A 20,839-nucleotide genomic window follows, 5' to 3' on the forward strand; every position below is an offset into this window, starting at 1 on the left:
GGAGTACTCGAGGCAGCGGGGGTGCTTGAGGAAACAGGGCTGCTAGAGGCTGAAGTACCGGGAATGACCGGGGTGCTGGACGAAACAGGAGTACTTGAGGCAACGGGGCTGCTTGAGGAAACAGGGCTGCTTGAAGCAGATGTTCCAGGGATGAGAGGGGTGCTAGAAGGAGTGGGGGTGCTGGAAGGCGTCGGGGTCACAGAGACGGCAGGGGTGCTGGAAGGCGTCGGGGTCACAGAGACGGCAGGAGTGCTGGAAGGAGTTGGGGTGCTTGAAGGAATGGCACTGCTTGATGGCGAAGGTGTGGCCGAAGTCACCGGAGTGCTCGACGGGATAGCGCTGGAGGAGGTTACGGGAGGGCTCGGGTCACAGTCCAAAAGGATATCCTTCATGTGGTCGGCATAGGTGGAGCCATCGATCACGTTGTTCTCGGATGAGGTAGCCTCCCAAAGCATAATACCTCCAAAGACCTCGGGGTACCGGGCCATGTAGGTGGAAACCAGGGACTCCACCTCCGCAGGAGTAAGGTAGTAACCCCCGTTGGCAGCATCCTCACCAGCCGGCAGACCAACATAGAGCTTGGCGTTGCGGCTGGCAGTCGTCTGGAGGGTGGTCACCCAGGCGTCGAAGTTGAACGTTCCGAGAGTCTTGTCGACGAAGCTCTTGGCCGAGCAAGCAGCGGTGTTGTAGTATTGAATCCAGATGAAGTCGAAGGCGGAGTTCTGGATCGCATCACCGAGCTGGGCATCGGGGAGGACACACTGAGGAGCAGCCGAGAGATAGAATTTGCGGCCCGGCACCTGGCTGAAATACTGACGGAAGGTGTTTACCATAGTGGCATAGCCTGGGGAATATTCCATCAGCGACAAGGTTCAAAACCGAAAAGGATTCACGCAGCCGTCAGAGAGTCCAGAAAACATACCAAAACCGCCATTGTGCTCGATGTCAAAGTCGAAGCCATCAACAACGACATTCCCAAAGGGACGAGGACCCTCCCAACCCTCAGCGACTGGGCCAAAAGCTCCCCACAGGAAAGTTGCGAAGGCGACGGCAGTGTCCTGGGAGAGGATGCTCTGGTCTGCGGGATAGGCACCACCAATGGACAGCAGGACCTTCTTACCAGCCGCCTGGCAGTAGGGAATATCCTCCATGATCTGATGACAGCCGGACAGCAACTTGGTTACAACGCCATTAGTAGTAATGTAGGTGGAACCGTCGCACTGGTTGCCAAAGTTGGAGCCCGGCCATCCTCCAGGGCTCATATCGGGGAAATAGTTGATAAATCCAAGATTGATGATGTCCAAGGAGGTCTCGTCACAGAAGTGCCTCAGACGGAGCTGGTTAGGACCTTGACCCTACAGGACAATGATCAGCATGCAGAAACTTGAAACCAAGGCGAATGCTACGGTCGAAACGTACATAGTAAATGGCAAGGTTGGATCTAGAGGAGGCATCGAAAGCAGAGGCCAGGGGAGCTAGGGCTGCAACAGCCGTGGCGACGAGAGAAAACTTGCTGGACACCATGTTGGCGAAAAAGAATGACAGCGGGATGGAAATCCCAGCGAACTACAGCACAAGAAAGGAGTGTAGACGGTGAGGGTCAACGAAAGGACGCAGACAAATGCCTGCTGACAGGTCGAACGGTCTCTCAATGGACGAGGACTCGCGAAGTGGGAAGGCCAGACCGAAGAGAAGGAGAGATATCTTCAACGAGAAGGGTGGACATGAGGGAGACCTATATATGACTACGTACGGAGAAGTCGACGACCAACCATCTTGCTAGCTCGGAGATTACAGATGGCCGTCTTCGAGCCAATATCCCATTATTGTTGGCCTAAAATAGTGCGCAGACTTCCCCCCCGGCACCGTTGCAGTCTCGAATGGAGAATTGCAGGGATGATAGCAGGAAGGTCGCAGTGAGAATATGAACTCTATTCAGCACCTTGCCTGATTGAGTTCCAACAGGCACAGCCTGCCGGACAAACGAATTCGGATCTCTCAGGTTTGAGCAAATGGGCGGAGAGGCAGAGGTCGAAGTTGACTAGTAATAGAGAATCTGCCGGGGTCTAAGGGCGCTACGGCCTGGACAGCGTCACCAGATTGGACAGCCGAGTGGCAACGGAAATTGCGAGATAGACCCGGCCGATATTGCCGTTGAGTCGGTGGCAGCGATGAGACTGCTGATTCGATGTGGCAAGTGGGAACAGCCGACAAAAGAGCCGCATGGAGCAAGGTCTATTATTCCTCCACTACCACGACTCATGAGTGATCAATGGTATGCTCCCTAGTTCCGCATTAGTGACGACGCATGCATTAGTTCGTAGTTGGGAACTTGGGATGAAATGAATTTTACCACCAGGGTCAAGGAGATGAAATCAAGAAGGGCCACTTAGTCTCTAGACAGTCCCTGATGAGGCCGGAAGATAGCCATGGTGATGGCCCGACTCCAAGCGATACATGAGTGAAGAGCCATTCATCAACACAACGGATAGGCTTTCAATCATGAATGAGTCGAATAACACCTGTTTCTTTTCTTCTCCTTTCTTTTCTTTTACTCCCCACATGGCGAGGGGCACGAAAGGGGAATAAGCGATGCTGTGGTACCTCACATTGCTGACTGCCAAGGTGGCTGCTAGACTAGTCTGTACTGTGTATATCTCCTCCGTAAGCGATGGAGAAGAAGAGCGAATGAAAGGGTCCGAGATGCCCTGAGGACTTGATCTGGTATTGCTTGGTTCCATGGGTGTTGCTGGAACTAGCCTAGTCTGGCCCCCAGTGCGACAGCCTCAAAGTCGAGTCGCATGGTCGTGCCTTCCTTCTCCAGCCTAGCGAGGGGACTGTTGCCTGGCTGGGCAGGCTCCAGACCTTCAGGAACACCAATCATATAGCGAAGATTTAGCGCTGGCCTGACTCAGGTCTTGGCTTTGTTTTTCCCTTAGATGCACTTTTCTGTTTCGGGAAAAGTCACAACAAATTTTAAAGGCCAGCAAAATGAAAAAAGTCAATTACCCGAGATTTCTGGTCATGACTTGTGCTTAGGGCGAATAACACACAAAATACCTAGTGCCGGAGAACGTGCCGGATCATCCGGAGGGATTTGTCGTTCCTGTTGATCATATCATTATTGTGAGCAGGGGCTAGATACTACGTTAGGTAGGAGATCATTAGTCTATACAAAGCCTGTGGTCATATTCAACTTCACTATTATTATTATTATTATTATTATTATTATTATTATTATTGTCGGACTTTCAAGGAAATTCAAGGCACAATCACAAGCCAGTGGAAGTAGTTATTAACTAATAAAATTCACTATGAGGCTGCTTCTGAGGCTAAGTAATTCTCAGAKTTACATCCACCTAAAGGCTGCTCTTAGCCTCTGACGCCCGAGTAAGATGAGATATCTCCACCAATCTGGGCCGGTTTGGGGCTCAGGCCTTGTGAGTGGATAGATCGCATCGAATCACAAGCACATGAAGCATGTTCTCTGTACTTAACAAGTTATTCATCAACCATCCATGCTAAGGCCCGCGCTAACGATATAGCTCAGGTACTCAACGGATTACGGCGCAGGTACGGAGTACACTCAGGAACTGGGCATCAGTGCAGCAAGCAAGTCCCAGCTGTGCTTGTCCGGAGAAGATGGAATAATGAGCCTGAAAAGAAATCGAAGAGTGAAAAGACGATTCTAAAGTCTCTGTCGAGATATCTGGACCAGAATAACTTCTTATGTCCCACTGGGATTCATTGATACTAATGGTCATGGATTTTCCTCTCTCACCAGAACCTTTCTTATTAGGTACAAGAAACAAAGGGTAGACAGTGCTCGTGAGTCCCATTTGGATTATGAAGCTATTCTACTTCCAGAATGGTTCTTCCATAAATCCTTTTTCGATAGTTGAGGCATCGCTCCGACACAGTCGGATTTCGGTTTCTTGCTCGCCTGTGCTCTGATCATTTCCCTTCTCAGAACACGCTCAGGGTTACGGTATGACTGAGGCTCGATTGCATGAGACAAGCAAGCCACGGAAACAGGCCGAGAATGAATACATGATCAGTGCAGGGTTTGTTTAATTTAGGGGTCAACCACTCCGGAGCTCACTTAGCCGTCATGGTACTCATGAAGGCTACTGGAGAAGATCAAGTCCAACGTATGAGTTCAACTCATCACGCTCATGAGCAACTTACCATACGGGCCCTGGTAAGGGGAGAGCATCTCTCCTTAAGGAATATCCTGGACGGTCCAGCGTCTGTCCTGATCTCGTCAAGGCCCAGAGCGTTGCGTTGCATCGGTGGCATGATACCAATTTACTTGTGTTCCTGGTTACCTCCCTCACATGTGAAATGATGATCGCATTAAGGCTTGCGAAGCATAACGTTTTCGATCCTAATATCTACCCAGCAGCCTCTTGGCAATGTCATCTAGGTAGCATGCAGCTCGCCTACTGATCTTTCCCATCCTAGTGTGATCAACTATTGCATTATCTTTGCCAATTGCGGCACTAGGTTCTAGCATTCTGCTCATGAATATGATATCATAATCGGGGCTGACGAAGGTTCATGACTCTCAAAAAACCCTCTTTAACATATCGCACATCAAGGTGATAGATCGCTTGCCCTCCTTGAGAACCGCATCCATGGCGAGAAACGGATGCGGCATCCCCTTCATCACCTGCAGATCCACCTCCACTCCCGCCTCCCTCAGCTTCGCCGCATACTGCTCCCCCTCTGTGCGCAAGACGTCCAGTTCCCCCACCATAATCAAGGCCGGCGGCAGTTGCGACCAGTCATCATCATAAAAGAGAGGGCTGGCTTCGGGATTGGTGCGATCTGCTATGTTGGGGAGGTAATGGTTGCGATACCAGATCATCTTAGCTGCGGGAAGGGCGGGTGTGTGCTCGTACAGATGATAGGACTCGTTGTTGTCCACGGTCGCTGTGTTGTCCATGACGGGAACGGAGAGCAGCTGAGCGCGAAAGCGCACCGGTGGCGAGAGGGTGAGGGCTTTATGCGTGATGATGGAAGCCAGATTTCCACCGGCTGACGAGCCTCCTGTCGCCATCTTGGATAAGTCGATGGGAAGCGCCGAGGCACCGTCGGAGATGAGCCAGAGGAGGGCTTCCCAGCAGTCGTGGACGGCGGCCGGCCACGGGTTTTCAGGAGCCAATCTGTAACATCAGCGACTGAATGCCGACAGGGTGTTCGTCGGCGAAGACTAACCTATAATCAACTGTGACCACCACGCAGTTCCCTCGAACACAGAGGTTCGTACATACTGGATTCTCGGTGTCGATATTTCCTAACACCCATCCCCCGCCGTGAAAGTACAGCATTGCTGGCCAGCCATCTGCAGGCTTTTCCCCCGGGGGGATGAAGCTGCGAAGCAGAATATCAGGCCCTTCGGTCGCTCTCCGTTTGATGGTGATATCCTCTGTCTTTCCAACGTCGAGCAGAGGACCACCGCCGGGGATCAGAACACCGCTCGTTCTCGAGGCAGCCACCGGTTGGAGGTGGACTTGTTGAAGGTTGATTACGTATTTGTTGTAGAAGTCGACATATTCTGGGTCGAGCTTGTCGACGACGGAGTCATGCAAGGGATATGGCGGTTGCGAGATGTCGGTTGAGACGGACATTTTGATTCTGGCACTCACACAGTAACGAAATAGAGCAGGTTATGGATGATATCAATTGAAGCAGCGACGATGGGAATAGTGAGTCATTAGAGCTGAAGGTTTATTTACTGTTTGGTATTTGGAGCTTCCCCTCAGGTCGGTTACATTCCGTCCCTGCGGAGTAAGATCTTGTCTTGAATCCAAGGCCGTGGGGGTGCAACTATTTGCAACGTATCTACTTGTCCGTGACGATCCTGACCCTCTTGATTGATATCAAGGAAATGGTTGATCATTGCGACCACCACGTATGCTGTAATGTACCACTGAATGACACACGGTATGTTAATCAAAAGGACCAACCTCCTTGCCGGACGACGCAAGGTAGCGGTACGAGCATAAGATCAAGTTACAATGGGCTGTCGTGCCGTGAGGGGTTCAATGCAACTCTCCCCCATGCGATTGGCACACGGCCTTGTTTCCGCGCGTGGGGGAAGCAAATTGATAATAGAATACGATGCATTCATGCGTCCATGTATCCATGCATTGTAAATGCGCGTGTATGCCCGATTTAACGTAAGGAGGCCCTCGTATGTAAAGTTATATATATGGCGGGAATGGTACCCCGCACTACGAAGTTCTATTTCCTGTAGCTTATATTATAGAGAGCGTGTATATTCTACAGAGGCAGTCAACATCAATATGGCAACCAAAACCCCCGTCCTCACCGAAAAAGCCCCCAAGCCTCTCCCTGGCATCTACTCGCAGGCCATCATCGCCAATGGTGTCGTCTACTGCTCTGGAGCGGTCGCGATGGATCCGCAAACGGGCAAATTGATCGAGGGGGATGTCAAGGCTCACACGGTACTCCAATACACCGTTGTCTCTTACTGACTGGGGAGATGACTGACAGCATGGCTTGCAGCATCAATGCATCAAGAACCTCACCCATGTCCTCGAGGCCGCCGGCACCACCATCGACAAGGTGGTCAAGGTCAATGTTTTTCTGTCGGACATGGATAACTTTGCCGACATGAACTCGGTCTATATGCAGTACTGGGGGGATGTGAAGCCCTGCCGGACGTATGTTATCTCCCTCGTGTATTAATGTGGTCTGGGGATCTGGAAGCTGATGCTTTGTAGTTGCGTGGCTGTCAAGACGTTGCCGCTGAATACGGATGTGGAGATTGAGTGCATTGCTGTGCTGTGATTGAGCGATTGAGCTGGGCCGCAGCATTGAAACAGCATGTCGGATCTTTTTGATTCAAAGGTATCATTATGAATATATACATAGCGGTATTCAAGAGGCGTGTGCAGGCTCCAGTGTCAATCTACCGTATAACAGTAGTACCGACGCACTAGAAATCTGCCACAAACAGTATGTGGGGTTTAATATGTCTCTGTACCTCACGTCTGGCTGACGTGAAGGTGGTGCCGACTGCCGGATCAATGCGATTCCTTCACAATGTAGACGGCCCTCAATTCTCGTCCGAACCATTACTCTGAGTCGCGCCAGTCTGAGGCGCAGTAATCGGCGCCAGGCCGTACCTATTCCGTCAGTCAACAAGTGTATATGGCTAAGTAGCAATCGTTCATACCAAGTTATCGACAATAATCCCAGGATAGCTGCAATGCAGCTGAACACTAGGGCGACGATGCCCTTGGCCGTGAAGCCCGCCGGTAGCGGTGCGGGAGATACATTCTGCCCCGTCAAATCATACAAATCCTTGGTGTTTCCAGCCGCATTTCCCGCGGTGAGGGTACCGCTAGCCTCGCAGATCTGGTAGTGATCTTCGGGGATTGTGAGCGTCTTCTGCAGTTCCAGAGGCGCTTCGATAAAGGTAGCGGCTAGTCCTGAATCCATGTGCCATTCGATGTGGCAGTGAAAGAGCCAAACGCCTAGTGGGGTCAACTGATTAGCTTCATTGCGATGAAGAGGCTGTAAGAACACATACCCGGATTGTCGGCCTGGAAACGGAGGACAAAGTTGCCCTGCGGGCGGACTACAACAGTATCCCTCCTCATTGGGACGGATGGGAATGTAGTATGGTTGCTGGGATCATAGTGTCCCTCGTTCTCTTCACTGCGTGCAATCACCTGGAAAGTATGTCCGTGCAGGTGGAAAGGGTGCTTTCCATGATCATCGTTGTTGAGAACAATGTCGACAATATCTCCTTTTTTGAGAACAATCGGGTGCGTGTTGTACCCATAGACAGCAGGATCTGTTGCCGCTGAGCCGGTGGTCAGTACCGAATACAAAGTCGGAACTTTGGGCATGACATAGGTGATTCCATTGAAAAAAGCACTATGCGGAGTCAGCCCTGGTTCCTTGAATGCTATCAGACCGTCTGGGTTGTTGCTCTTACTAATTGGCCCCGTCTCCCAGATTATCCATCGTCAAGTCCAGAGTGACGGTATAATCTGCTTCCTTGTGCAGCGCCATGCCATCCACCGGTACCAGGTTGAAGTCATCATAAGGCTCAAAGTCAGAGATCAGAGCTGGATTTGGCTTGTCAGCCTGGTCATTATATACCAGCCATCCCGTCACGTTATAATTCAATGAATCGGGAATTTTATCGAAGAGATCCTATACGATTCGTCAGCTGTGGGCATCATCTTGACGAATTTGATGCAAATACCGTATCCATACTGCCCACCATGGCGTAGTTCTGGCTCGTCTCGTTCTTCATGGTTACCAACACACTGTAGCGCTGTGCGCTGGCAATGTAGATCATCTGAGCCTCCGACGCATTGGTCCAGACACCGTCCACTTCGACAATCTTCATCGTGTGGCCCTCGATCCAAAAATACTGACTGGCAAACGCACCCACATTGACCAAGTGAAAAAGATATGTCTTGCCCGGCTCGACCGCCACAGTAAGGTTCTGAGTGTCGTTCATCAGAGCCGCTTTGGGCACAGGCTCCGCGCCGGTGGGATTAGTGACGCTAATGAATGACTTCAAGAGCGTTGGCATTTGGTCGTGATACCAGTCGGACAAGCTAATGACCAGCTCCTCATCATACTGCCCGATATAGGGATTCTTGGGGTCGGTCACCACCAAGGCTTGTCKGAGCCCGTCAGGATATTGGCCTTTTGTGTGAGAATGGTACCAATAAGTGCCAGATTGCTCAACCTGTGCAGATCGTTAGACTGACATAAACTCAGTAGCTCCTAGCGCATAGTATACTGACGGTAAAATTGTAGACAAAGGTAGAACCTGGAGCGATATCGCATTGAGTGACCGATGGAGGACCGTCCATATGGTTAGTCCCATTCTGAAAGAACCCGTGCCAGTGCACACTGGTGGTCTCATTCCCCAGCGMATTATGCACCTTTGCAATGATGCGGTCACCCTTGGTAAAATTGAGCACTGGAGGAGGCCATTGACCATTGATCCCAATCACAGGGCGCTGAAATAGACCATCGGGATTAGCGGTGACCCATGTGACATTCCAGTCGTAGTTGAGGGTAGCAGCAGAGGTTGTCAGGACGTGGACGACAAAGGCCGTCAACAAAAGAAACCCAACCGCCATGGCACCTCAAAGATAATTGACGAATTCTGAGACTGTCGAGAACTGAACCGAGGTGGAAGGGAGTCTCAACTTCCAATAGAAAGAAATGGGGGATGGTCGGAATGGCAACTGATTGATAAGAGCTTTTTGCTTTTTTTAAGTTCTTCCGCGGGATCGTGCCAAAAGTCAATTTTAGTTCACCAACTGGCTAAAAGTATTCATCATAAATCATAATAATAACAATGATAATAATAATAATAATAATGTCTATGTATTCCATCTACCTTGGTTTCATGTAATCTCAAATGGCTTCCGTCGTTTGATAATTGACCCTGTAGTCCAACGCAAGGTTCGCCGGTGTGGGGGAGTATCTACAAGCCACTTCAGCAGGGCTACCACATGAGGCATTTTCATAACCATGAGATTGATCGATACTAATTTGGTTACGACGACGACGACGATGATGATAATGATATTTCTTATCCACAATCAACCTTCGTTTCTCTGCTTGGCTTGAATTCTCTTTCGTGGTCGTAGTCAACCAAGCCACATGTTGCTGCCCACAAGATCCACTCCCTTTAGGGTGAGCTTATCATGCCGTGTCTTTCTTGTCTTCGGTGCTTGGTGATCCCTTATTGCTTCCTCTGTGTGTGGGTAGTGAGCGTATTTTCCGGCCAGAAAATCTGCTGTCCTGAGATTAGATTATTGAGGGAGAAAAGGACGACGGAGTACTCCGTGAAGAAAGCAAGATCAGACCGTACGATCCCAACTGTGTGCAATGGGCCGATGATCCATCTGTTCATGGGTTTTAGGGCCACGAATTTGCTCGTAAAGTTCGGCCGGTTGAGCGCCACCTTCCAAGACAATCTCGCTGTAGGTCAACCGATCCAACCAGAAGATACCTGCGTTATTCTGACTTTTTCTCTTCTCGCGTTGAATCCTCCTGTTCCGGTTTGTTGCCGCAGTTTCCGTCCTTGCGCCATTTTATCAATCAGATAATCGAGGGGCTGTCCCCTCGTGACTGTGCGCATTTTTTTTTATCAATCAATCAGGCAATATTTCTGCGTTCTGCTTAGATAATATTTATCATATCAATCAATCTTCCAACACTTTATCGATCAGTCACTAAATTGATATTACCCACACAACTCCCCCGACCTCCAACCCCCTTCTCATGGTTAAGTCTCAGTTGTCGAATCTTTTGTCGTCTCCCTCTCAACTCACAAGATGACGAAAGACGTATTTGCTGTTCCAAGTATGGGTTTCTGACTAGTCTTGAATTACTTTTTAGGAAAATATACTAACCTTCCCTTGCCTGTCCTCAGTCTTTTTTATCTGTTTCCGAGAATGTGTCGAGACCAGCATCATTGTCTCTGTGTTGCTCTCATTCATCAAGCAAACTTTGGGACGAGAGGAAGATGCTCTCACACGTAAGAGATTGACCAGACAGGTATGCTCATTTATTCCTTCAATCACGTATTCCCCTCTCTTTTCCGAACTTCAGGCTGATCGTGTGGTTTCCGATTTTCTAGGTGTGGTGGGGAGTCGGCATTGGATTGTTCATCTCTATTTGCGTCGGAGCTGGCATGATTGGAGCTTTCTACGGCTATGGCAAAGATCACTTCGCTAGCACGGAGGATCTGTGGGAGGGCATCTTCTCCCTGGTAGCCAGTGTCATTATCACCATCATGGGTGCTGCACTGCTTCGTGTCACCAAGTTGCAGGAGAAGTGGCGAGTCAAGCTAGCTCAGGCACTGGAAGCAAAGCCGTTGACTCGCGGCACATTCAAAAACAACCTCAAACTATGGGCGGAGAAATACGCCATGTTTCTCCTTCCCTTCATCACCGTTCTCCGTGAAGGTCTCGAAGCGGTGGTGTTCATTGGAGGCGTCAGTCTCAGTTTTCCTGCAACTGCCTTCCCCCTACCTGTTTTTACCGGTCTTCTCGCGGGAGTGGTCATTGGATATCTACTTTATCGGTATGTTGAACCCCCTGAATCAGCTGTCTTTTCAAATACTGATGGTCTGCAGAGGAGGAAACCAGGCCTCACTCCAGATCTTCCTGATCATCTCGACTTGCTTCCTCTACCTGGTTGCTGCTGGCCTCTTCTCCCGAGGCGTCTGGTATCTGGAGAACAATACTTGGAACCATCTAGTTGGTGGTGATGCTGCCGAGACAGGTGCCGGTCCGGGATCGTATGACATCCGACAAAGCGTCTGGCATGTAAACTGCTGTAGTCCCCTCATTAATGGCGGCGGAGGGTGGGGTATCTTCAACGCCGTCCTTGGCTGGACGAACTCGGCGACCTATGGTTCCGTCCTTTCATATAACCTCTACTGGATTGCTGTGATCGTTTGGTTTGTGGCTATGCGTCACAAAGAACGCCATGGACATTTGCCCGTGGTCGACCCTCTGCTGAACCGGCTGCGAGGCCGAAAGTCTGCCGGATGTCGAAATGGACGGCAAGACGTCGAGGGCAGCGTGCTACCATCTGATTTGGAGACAGAGTCAAAAGTACCGAAAAACGGAGCATCCCTTCTATGAACGAGTGACTCGCGAAAAGGACTGAACGGCTGTGCATTAACAATTTATTCCGATATATATACCCATAGACTAGACCAATTCATGAGCAGAGTCATTTGATCATCTAACGTTCTGGTGTAAGAGAGCATAAGGAGGCAACAGAGTCGAGGCGAGCATTGATTGCATCATAGCGTTATAGCTTCAACCCTTGACACAACCAAAGAAAAAAAGACAACTCCATCTCAAGAGACGGTCTATGATTAACTCCTACAGGGGATAAACGCCCTTCAACCCATTCGAACTGAGTATTATGTGTCTACTGCGATACGGTCACGTGCATCCCTTCGTTGGCCACATGCACGAACTGGACCTCCCCTTTCTCCTGTTCAACAAGCGTATCCTGTACCCCTGTGGTCACTCCTACATTCAGAAATCCCTTTGTCTCATTCATCAATGCACTGTCTCGCTGTTCTCGTCCTTTGTACTCCGTCACCTTGAAAATGATTGTGTCTCAGTGGATGGAAATCGAGGGCTTGCCCTCGACAGTGGCTCAAAGTATGAGTCCAGGCGCTCGCAACTCCTGCATACTGATGCACATACACAGGTTCATCAGAATTTTCATTGAAAGGGTCAACTCCTTCAAGTGATTAAAATGCAATGACCTAGCAATCGAAATGATCTTCGACTCCTCAGTGCACCTCTGGCACCACGAATCACTTTTGGTGAGCTGTCAACTGTCCTTCAGGCTAACATTCCAGAACTATGATCTTCCATTCTGGAGCCCTTAATTCCTCTAATTCCTTCAAAGATCTTGGGGACACGCGGTCCACGCTGTCTGCAGTTTGCAATCTATGTCTCTCCCATCCACATTCCGATCCTTTTTGTTGACGCGCCTGTACGAGATCAGTTTACAGCTCTCCTTTTATTACTCTTCAGCTCGTTCTTTTACCTTTCTATTCGGCACTTCTCTATGCAATATGTCTATAAGCTATCCCGATCACCCGACAATAAAACTTCTGCAATCAACGGCTTCGACTGCCGTTGTGGCCTTTCTTCCCTCCACTTATTGCCTGCGTAGATTAACAGATTACCACTGTGTGGATGCTCTTTTATACTGAGCCTGTGATACAGCGTCTCGACCTGCTGTCCCACATTTCATCATGGCTGACCAGCCTACAACGCCACAAAGGCGAGGATCATGGACCAAGGTCGTCATATTTGTCTCCCTATATGTGTTGTTACTCGAATCTCTCATCGAATGGGTTCTTGTGATATACCTGTTCGTCAACCGACAAGTCGATTCCAAGATGTTGCCGAGCTTGGTTCTGATTCTTCTCGCGGTAAGATCTCCCTCGCCGTGCCTGTCATAATTATGAACCGATTCTGATTGTTGAGTGCGCAGTCTCTCTTCACCGTTCCACTTGTGGTTTTGCATAGCCTACTCGCGTGGCAATATAACAGAGTCCATGGATTCCGGCGGCAAAAGAAATTTTTGCACGGCGTGTGCACATATCTTCTGCGGCTGACAACAATCATCTGGGTAGCAGCGAGTGTGGCAGGCTTGGTGGTCATTTCACAGCAGATTTCATGTCTTCCGGACAGTATGAACGGTGGTTTCTGGAAAACCGGTGTCAGCTGTGCGCTTCATAGAGCTGCCGTTATCGTTTCGGTTCTATCCTTGTAAGTGATGGCAAGTCCCCCAGTTGTAATGGGAAAGGTGTTGATGAGAATCTTCAGTATCACCGTCTGTCTCTATTTCTGCTCCCGCGAGCTTTGCCGCCGACCTTACGACGTGTCTCTGTTGGGCGTGTACTCGCAGCGGCAGCCAATCCGCGGCGACAGTGTCTGTTCCCAAACAAGCTTCGATAGAGAAAGCTGCCTGACGAATGATATTTACTATCTTTGCCGTGGGCCTGATGTCACGTTCGGCACCCAAGGGGTATATATACCGTCCGGCAACGACGACTTTATGGAAAAGGCCGTTTCGCCGACTATTCAACATCCTCGACCAATACGCCCAAAGTCTCAACTCCGACTCGATACAGACCAAGCATGCGAAGCAGCAGAGATCCTGTCAGGGACAACTCTTGCTTCCACAGGTAAGACTCGCGCTACGGGAGAGAGGCAGTTCAGGTCGACTAACTTGGTCTCAGTATCTCGCACCCCTACTGTAGCAACGCTGAGAACTGCAAGCGAGGCTTCGTTTCAGAATCCTCCCTGTGCGGAGCTGTCTGGGACTCCCGAGATCCCTTCTGTCCGTCCTTCGCTCGGACACTCGAGACAAAAGTCGTCCATATCGTCCCTTTGCAGGTCCCTTCTCAAAGTCCTGCCAATATCAATTCCTCTGTCGGCGGATCCTCAGATCCGCGCCCTAGCCGAAGCTGATCCTTGTCGGGATATCAAACAGCAAGCGCGGGACCACGATGCTACTGTAAAGGAGGAGCAGCCTGGGCAGTCACCAAACTATTCACTCAGCCAGAAACCCTCCCCCTCATCTACATCTGATCGGCCTGCTGAGATGGAAGACTCTGTCGCAGTAGCTCAGTTCAAAGGACCTTCTCGCCCACGATCTGTGACAGCAAACTCCGCCGATGCCCCCGAAGTCGTGGCACCCCCGGTCACCGTTCACAGATCCAACACTTCAGATACACTTCCTGCCTATCAGCTCCAGCATGCAGCTTACATGCTTATCCCACCAAATCAAATCACCCGACGGCCGATGGACCGACCTCCCAATCGCCGGGTTTCCCTCATCGAGCCCAACACGGTCGCCCGTCGTCACACGCATCGCTACAGCCAAAGACAAAGAACAAGCTACCAGTTCGATCCAAACCAGATCCCCCGCCACACGCAGAGCCACCATCACCGCCCCCAACAGCAGTTCGAGCAATATCGTATCATGGGCCCCGCCTGGCGCAGAAACGACGTGGAAATCATCTATCCCAGCACACGAAGGACGCGCAGCTCGACTTGCGGCGGGATTGCTTCCCTTGGCCATGGACCCCTGGATAGTATCAGGGAGACAGGTTCATCCGTGGACGAAGCTCGAGCAGCTGTGACACTTGATGATCAAGGGAGGCGCACCATCCTCGACAGGAATACGTACCGCGGTGCCAATCGCACCAGTATGCATAGATTTAGCTAGGATTATTTTCGAGTCTGCTGGCCAGACATGTTGGAGGGATAAAGCCTAATCACGGAGAGGAGCGCATTTGATATTGTCAAGTGGCTTCAGACATGGTTTGTGATCAGCTTTGGAACCTCTGGCGTTTCTTTTCATACTCTTCTCTGTGTAGATGAGTCTTCTCTCTTTCCTTGAAGTATTTATACTGAACTCCTTCTCTGTTATATGTTGAAAAGTTGGTAGATTATGCTGAATTCGTATTTTGTTCCTTGAAGAGATCACCCTTGTAACTGGTATTCTTACGGCTTCTATCTTAAACCCACTTCTATCTCTGGAAATTATGCAAAAATCGTTATGTAGAGTTGTATTCCAATCGTAATCTTCCGCAGTGAGACGTTTCCCTAGAGAAGCCATTGCGCCTATATTATGCCCAGAGCCCAGTATCAACTGATTAGAAGCTTTACCATCTTACACATAGAGACAACCCCACGCAGACCTTCCAAATGAACGCCGATGACACCAGAAAAGACGAGAGAGCAGTGTATGGGGAAGATATCCACTTCCTAGCCCTCCGATCCCTTCCTCCGAGCATACTTGTATCGATAGGCCTGCCTGGCTCGTCTTCCATCCTCGCCGAGGTTCTCCTTGACCTCGCCGACTTCCTTCTCCCCCCAGGCCCACATGAGGGCTTTGGCCATCCGCTCTCTCTCCTTTAGGAGCAGATCCACGCGGCGCTCCCACTCTTTCTCGCGCTTCTCGACGGACCGGGCGATTCGCTCGTCCAGCGCAGCGGCCGCCTCTTCCTTGACAGCAATCGCAGATTGCAGTCTTCTGACCTCCGCGTCAAGAGACTGTATTTGGGTCTCTTGCGTCGCACGCGCGGCGAGCAGGGACTGCAATTCGGCTTTGAGTTTTGATTCTCGCTTCTCGGCAGCGGCAAGGAGATCACGTAGCTTGCGGGTTGAGTCGGCGTGGGACGACCGTAGAGTGGAGATGGCGGTGGCGTGTGCGGTTTGGAGGCTCTTGAGCTGGGCGCGGTACGATTCTTCGAGCTTCTCTGTCTGGCCCATGTTGCGAGGTGTGGGAGGTGAAGGGGGAGGGCTGGGTTGCTGCATTTTCTCTGTCTGAAGACGGCTGATGGTTTCGAGGGCTTCCGTATGCTCCGTCTTCATCTGGTTGAGTTCTCCCTGAACTCTATCCAGGCTAGTTCGCACGTCGTCTATTTGTTTAGTGAGGCGGGTGTTCTCGTCCTCAATCGACTTGAACAGGGTCTGCGCCTCAGCGGCCTGTTCTTGCGACCGCTTCAGATCGAGCTCAAGGGCCTTCCCGATCGAAGATGCCTCCTCCAGTTCGGCCCGGGCCTTGGCCAAATCCCGACGATATTCTTCCATTTCATCATCTTTTGAGTCAGCATCCCTTGACAAGGAAGGCTTGCCGGACGAGCGTGTGGTGCTATGCGGGTCAAGGTCTTTAATAAGTTCGAGAATCTCGGTGTACGTATTCCTTCCCCCTGCTTCGAGTGGCATTTCTGCCGCCATGGCCTTGAGCGCGTTTCCTTGAGCCGTAACCTGCGACTGGGCACGGTTAAGGTCGGCTTCAAGAGTGCTATTCTTCTCTTCCAGCGGGCGATTCTTGGTCTCCAGAGATTCAACCTTCTCTTCAAGAATTCGGTATTCTTGGTTCGCCTGGTCTAGTTCGGTCTCCAGCCTGTCAATCTCCATGAGATTATCATCGATTTGAGCCTTGAGCCCATCGATCTCTGTATTTTTCTCCCGCAATTGTAGCTCTTTCGCTGCGGTGACATCTCTCAGCTTTGCTAGGGTGTCTTCGAGTGTAGCATCGCGTTTCTTCAACTGTTCTTGCGCCAGGTCCAGTTGCTGACGTAGGTATGCGATCGTCTCCAGGCGCTCTGCGTCCAGGTCCGGGCGCGTATCCCTGTTCTGCAGCTCCTTTTGCATATCGCCGAGCTGTTTCTGAAGCGCACTGAGTCCGGATTGGCTGAATGAAGATCTCCGCATGTACAACTCTTTTTCGTCGTTTTYGTTCTGGAGCGACTGGATCTGCTGACGCAAAATTGCCTCGTCGTCTCGTTTCGTTTGAAGATCGTCCAACTGGCTTGATTTCTTCTGAAGTTCAGCCTGCAAATGCTTGATCTGCTCCCCGGCAGAAGCGGCTTCCAGTACCCGTCTATGGCTTCTCTCAAGCTGCTGATCGCGCTCTCGAATCGCTGCTTTTAATTCGGCGATTTGACGCCGAAAATCCTCGTTTGACTCCGTCGTATCCTTCTGCAGTGTAGCCATCTGTCTTTGGACGGACGGCGTGGAAACTGGTTGGGCTTCATCATCGGGATCCTCCTCAATATCTTCTAGTTGGGTCATTTCCTTAGCGAAGGCGCCTGTCCTACGCAGGAAATGGGACGGAGTGGACATGTCAACAGGGGGCCCGAATTCACTGTACTCGCCAACTTCCGCTTCATCATCTGGGCCAGGCTGCTGTAAGCCGTGCACTTCTTGTTGTGGCTGATGGTCCGTCTCCTTTTCCTCTTCTTGACCCTCATGCTTGTCGCGCAGCGTAATCGCCGGCTGCGGATTGTCCTTCAAGAGCGCTGATTGACCCTCCTCCCAATCCTTGTCCTCCGGGTCATCATCCATGCCCATCAGATACCTCTCCATGTTTGCAGTAAAGTCCTCCGGGCCACCGACCTCAGAAAGCTTATCCTCCTCATGCGGAAATTTCAGATCCGGTAGCGTATCATCTTCGCGAGCTAACTGTGTGCCGGATAAAGCGCGAAAATCAACTGTATATTCCGCTAGTCGCGCATCGAGTTCGTTCGCTTGATGATCGGGAGACGAAGCTCTAGATAGCGCCGGCGAACGCGCTTCGTCAATCTCGGCAGCGACACGGTCGGAAACAGGGCTATCAGCACGTGGAAGAGAATCAACCAATCTCTCCTCAGGAGGAGGAGGTGACGATGGCATAAACAAAGGCGTAGCGATTGTAGACGCGCCGACCGTGTCGTGGGTTGTCGGGTCTGGCGAAGTGTAGCGGGTGTCAGCCATGGTGAGATCCAGTCGGGGGATCGCTCAGGCACACAGCATCGTTCGGTTGAGTGGTTGTATAGATGGATGATATTAATTATGCGATAAGAGCCTTGATGCAATAGACTGGGAGATGGCCGAAAAAAAACCAAATGAGATGGATTGATTATTACGCCAGATTGAAAGATGAGTGGATGATCTTGGACGCAGAGAAACGCGCACCTTGTGTATGCCTGATTTCTCGGGCAACAACATTAGGTTGTTTATAGAATGCCTGATTGGGACTGGACTGGCGGAACCATGACTGTGACGTAACATCTGCAGTACTCTGTTGTATGGTATGGGGCTCATATTCGCTACTTAAGAGAGGTATCTAGTATCCAGGATATTGATTCTGTCTACATCTAGATATACATCGCATCTATCTATAATCTACATCATAAAACTTTGGAGACATTTATGCCGGCCATGACTCCTCAAACCCTGGGCCTGCTGCTGAAGGCTCATGAGTGCGACGTCTCTCTGCAGCGACGCCCTGATGTTTCTCCGCTTGCTCAGCTGCTTTCCTGGTCGCACGACCTCCTCGCGAAGCGATTTCGTGCTGTGGATGGACGAGTCACTATGTGCGTAGCATGATGCATGGCCTCCCTAGTCTCACCTGTTTCTCAGGGTCCATATCATGGAAGCCTCCAACACCCCTGGCTTTACCTCCCTTGCGACCACCCTTCCGACCAATCTCGGAGAGCTCTTCCTTGGGCCGGTTGGCAAAATTGCCTGGGTTTGGGTGATGGCCGGCTCTAGTTGCGACCGCTGCGGCTGTAGTCCGCCAGAGAGATGTAGACCGACCGAGACGGTTCGAGAGGTGATGTGGACGAAACAGGGAGCGTTGCATAATTTTCGGTTAGAAGATCAAGTATGCAGATCGGAAAGATTCGATTGGCGGAAGCAATCAAAAAAGCTGACACCAGTAGAGTGGGTACTGTAGTCTTATCCTGCAAGGCAGATATTTATGTAGCCCTGCCAGGATACTTGCAGTCGCCTCCTCCATGGCAAGAACTCTTGATATCCTATGTCAGGAGGCGATCAACAAATCACTCCCTGTTTATTGAAATTTAGAGATGACTGCGCATGGCAAAGTAAGAAATCGACAATCATGATTTGCTCCTTTGAACGTTCATTGATTGGTCGGAAGACGAAATCCGTCTGACAGCCATAGATGTCATGGTGAAGACATCGTCAATGATCATGTGGGGATGGGCAGGCAAACTTGTACAGATGGCTGAGTCGGTTTACCAGTAAACTGAATAGTGACAAGAAATCCAGAGCGGTAGCAGTGACCGCATACAAATAAGAAACTGTCTTATGTATGCAGGGGAGGCGAGATGATGCTGGCCACACACTTAGTAGCTGGGTGATCGTCGAGATAGAGTCAAGAATCAAGACCTACTAAAAGATGAATCAGCAGGCACAGGCCACTACAAATAGAATGAATACATTTGATATTAATCTGCTTGCTAAAACCACTGAGGTAATGATCTCAGTGTTTACATCAACAAACTCATGGACTGGTCGTGCATCAGCTTCCAAGATCGCGATCTGGCTCAGATAGGCGCATCTGACCTTATGCAAACGTCATAGTACTCTACAGTCAAGCCTCAGCCTTGGTCGATGGAAACTTGCCCTGAACTTCACCCATGGTCCACAGGATCTTATCTATTCTATAATCTCAACATGCACTGGAGCAGTAGTGCTAGATATAAAGGACTGGCCTTCATTCGGAAGCTTCGAACGACTGGTTACCCCAGGAATTTCATACTCTACCGATAGACAGGCAAAGAATGGCTTCAATACGCATACTCAATTCGCTACCAGCGTCCATCACTCGATCTGGCCGACTTTCCAAAGTCACGGCTCCAATTGCGGCATATCGAACATTCTCGTCGTCCACTTTGCGCCTGGAGCCGGAACCTTTCAAGGACGGCAAAGATCCTCGAACAGTACCTGCTGCATCTTCAACGGAAAAGGCCTATCCCAATTTCAGTCTACGCAACAAGGCATATGTTGTTACGGGAGGCGGACGAGGACTGGGCCTTACCATAGCGGAAGCCATGGTACAAGCGGGCGCACAAGGTGACTCCCCCCTGGCTGGACATGCTGATCATTTCTCAAAGCTAACCCAATTGATAATACAGTGCATTGTTTTGATCGACTAGACACTCCTCACCCCGATTTCGCACTATCGCAAGAAGCGTCCAAGAACGTGGAGGGGTCAATACATTACCATCACGTCGACGTGCGAGACAGAGAACACCTGAGCAAGACCATCAGTTATATCACCAAAGAACACGGGCAGATCGATGGACTGGTAGCAGCCGCGGGCATTCAGCGTGTCAAAGACGCGGTAGACCACACTCCCCAAGATGTCGCAGAATTGATGGACGTCAACTTAACGGGCGTCTTCATGTCCGCCAACGCCGTCGCGCAGCAGATGATGCACACCAAGCGGCCGGGATCCATTGTGCTCGTGGCCAGTATGTCAGGAAAGATTGCCAATAAGGGGCTGACCTGCGCTGCATACAATGCCTCCAAGGCAGCAGTCATTCAGCTCACGCGAAATCTGGCGATGGAATGGGGGAAGCATGGAATCCGGGTGAACGCGCTGTGTCCCGGGCATATCATCACCCCCATGGTTCAAAAGAACTTCGAGGAGGTTCCCGGCTTGAAAGAAACATGGGAGAAGGAGAACATGCTAGGTCGATTGGCTGTTCCGGAAGAGTTCACAGGCGCCACGATCTTCATGCTCTCACCAGCAAGCAGTTTCATGACGGGAAGCAGTCTTGTCGTTGATGGTGGACATACAGCTTGGTAAAGGACTGTATATTTCATTTGATGTGTTAGATATGATATGATATCCTGCAAGTAATAATATAGGAGCTTGTCTGTTATAGAGAGGTATATTTCATAGTTAATTTAGAGGGGGAGAGCTGAGTCAGCAATGTCTCCAACTTTTGTTTTGGAGTCGAAAGTTGGAG

General features: G+C 50.5%; 9 protein-coding genes across 9 annotated transcripts in view; 4 read left to right on the top strand and 5 right to left on the bottom strand.

Annotated features, from left to right (window-relative positions):
* chiA1 (class III chitinase ChiA1) overlaps nucleotides 1–1,524 on the bottom strand; it is a gene marked incomplete at both ends in the record, with an annotated part of 2,975 nt that extends 1,451 nt beyond the window's left edge. Inside the window, 3 exons of the mRNA XM_043300182.1 lie at nucleotides 59–844; nucleotides 923–1,355; nucleotides 1,420–1,524. Of these exons, the coding sequence (XP_043156117.1) occupies nucleotides 59–844; nucleotides 923–1,355; nucleotides 1,420–1,524 (1,324 nt within the window). The remainder of the gene's footprint in view (nucleotides 1–58; nucleotides 845–922; nucleotides 1,356–1,419) is intronic.
* A 3,043-nt stretch (nucleotides 1,525–4,567) lies between these two features.
* Nucleotides 4,568–5,633, bottom strand: Asppvi_004228 (alpha/beta hydrolase; the record flags this gene model as incomplete). The annotated part of the gene is made up of 2 exons (XM_043300183.1): nucleotides 4,568–5,168; nucleotides 5,221–5,633. 2 exons carry the CDS (start codon nucleotides 5,631–5,633, stop codon nucleotides 4,568–4,570), a joined length of 1,014 nt encoding a protein of 337 aa, XP_043156118.1.
* A 678-nt stretch (nucleotides 5,634–6,311) lies between these two features.
* Asppvi_004229 (putative L-PSP endoribonuclease family protein Brt1) lies at nucleotides 6,312–6,819 on the top strand (the record flags this gene model as incomplete). The annotated part of the gene is made up of 3 exons (XM_043300184.1): nucleotides 6,312–6,473; nucleotides 6,535–6,692; nucleotides 6,753–6,819. The coding sequence occupies 3 exons, from the start codon at nucleotides 6,312–6,314 to the stop codon at nucleotides 6,817–6,819; spliced, it is 387 nt and encodes a 128-aa protein (XP_043156119.1).
* Nucleotides 6,820–7,087: 268 nt separating this feature from the next.
* On the bottom strand, nucleotides 7,088–9,143 carry fetC (putative ferrooxidoreductase Fet3; the record flags this gene model as incomplete). Its single annotated transcript, XM_043300185.1, has 6 exons — nucleotides 7,088–7,157; nucleotides 7,208–7,508; nucleotides 7,565–7,914; nucleotides 7,976–8,196; nucleotides 8,249–8,743; nucleotides 8,802–9,143. 6 exons carry the CDS (start codon nucleotides 9,141–9,143, stop codon nucleotides 7,088–7,090), a joined length of 1,779 nt encoding a protein of 592 aa, XP_043156120.1.
* A 1,206-nt stretch (nucleotides 9,144–10,349) lies between these two features.
* Asppvi_004231 (FTR1 family protein) lies at nucleotides 10,350–11,666 on the top strand (the record flags this gene model as incomplete). The annotated part of the gene is made up of 4 exons (XM_043300186.1): nucleotides 10,350–10,377; nucleotides 10,448–10,572; nucleotides 10,655–11,100; nucleotides 11,153–11,666. The coding sequence occupies 4 exons, from the start codon at nucleotides 10,350–10,352 to the stop codon at nucleotides 11,664–11,666; spliced, it is 1,113 nt and encodes a 370-aa protein (XP_043156121.1).
* Nucleotides 11,667–12,805: 1,139 nt separating this feature from the next.
* On the top strand, nucleotides 12,806–14,790 carry Asppvi_004232 (uncharacterized protein; the record flags this gene model as incomplete). The annotated part of the gene is made up of 4 exons (XM_043300187.1): nucleotides 12,806–12,985; nucleotides 13,048–13,325; nucleotides 13,383–13,744; nucleotides 13,799–14,790. The coding sequence occupies 4 exons, from the start codon at nucleotides 12,806–12,808 to the stop codon at nucleotides 14,788–14,790; spliced, it is 1,812 nt and encodes a 603-aa protein (XP_043156122.1).
* A 542-nt stretch (nucleotides 14,791–15,332) lies between these two features.
* On the bottom strand, nucleotides 15,333–17,828 carry Asppvi_004233 (putative spindle pole body associated protein SnaD; the record flags this gene model as incomplete). The annotated part of the gene is made up of 1 exon (XM_043300188.1): nucleotides 15,333–17,828. One exon carries the CDS (start codon nucleotides 17,826–17,828, stop codon nucleotides 15,333–15,335), a length of 2,496 nt encoding a protein of 831 aa, XP_043156123.1.
* Nucleotides 17,829–18,264: 436 nt separating this feature from the next.
* Nucleotides 18,265–18,699, bottom strand: Asppvi_004234 (KGG domain-containing protein; the record flags this gene model as incomplete). Its single annotated transcript, XM_043300189.1, has 2 exons — nucleotides 18,265–18,408; nucleotides 18,466–18,699. 2 exons carry the CDS (start codon nucleotides 18,697–18,699, stop codon nucleotides 18,265–18,267), a joined length of 378 nt encoding a protein of 125 aa, XP_043156124.1.
* A 946-nt stretch (nucleotides 18,700–19,645) lies between these two features.
* On the top strand, nucleotides 19,646–20,676 carry Asppvi_004235 (oxidoreductase, short chain dehydrogenase/reductase family; the record flags this gene model as incomplete). The annotated part of the gene is made up of 2 exons (XM_043300190.1): nucleotides 19,646–19,937; nucleotides 20,000–20,676. 2 exons carry the CDS (start codon nucleotides 19,646–19,648, stop codon nucleotides 20,674–20,676), a joined length of 969 nt encoding a protein of 322 aa, XP_043156125.1.
* Nucleotides 20,677–20,839: the final 163 nt, after the last annotated feature.

The sequence above is a fragment of the Aspergillus pseudoviridinutans genome, assembly GCF_018340605.1.
Source record: "Aspergillus pseudoviridinutans IFM 55266 DNA, scaffold_3, whole genome shotgun sequence".
Taxonomy (NCBI): domain Eukaryota; kingdom Fungi; phylum Ascomycota; class Eurotiomycetes; order Eurotiales; family Aspergillaceae; genus Aspergillus; species Aspergillus pseudoviridinutans.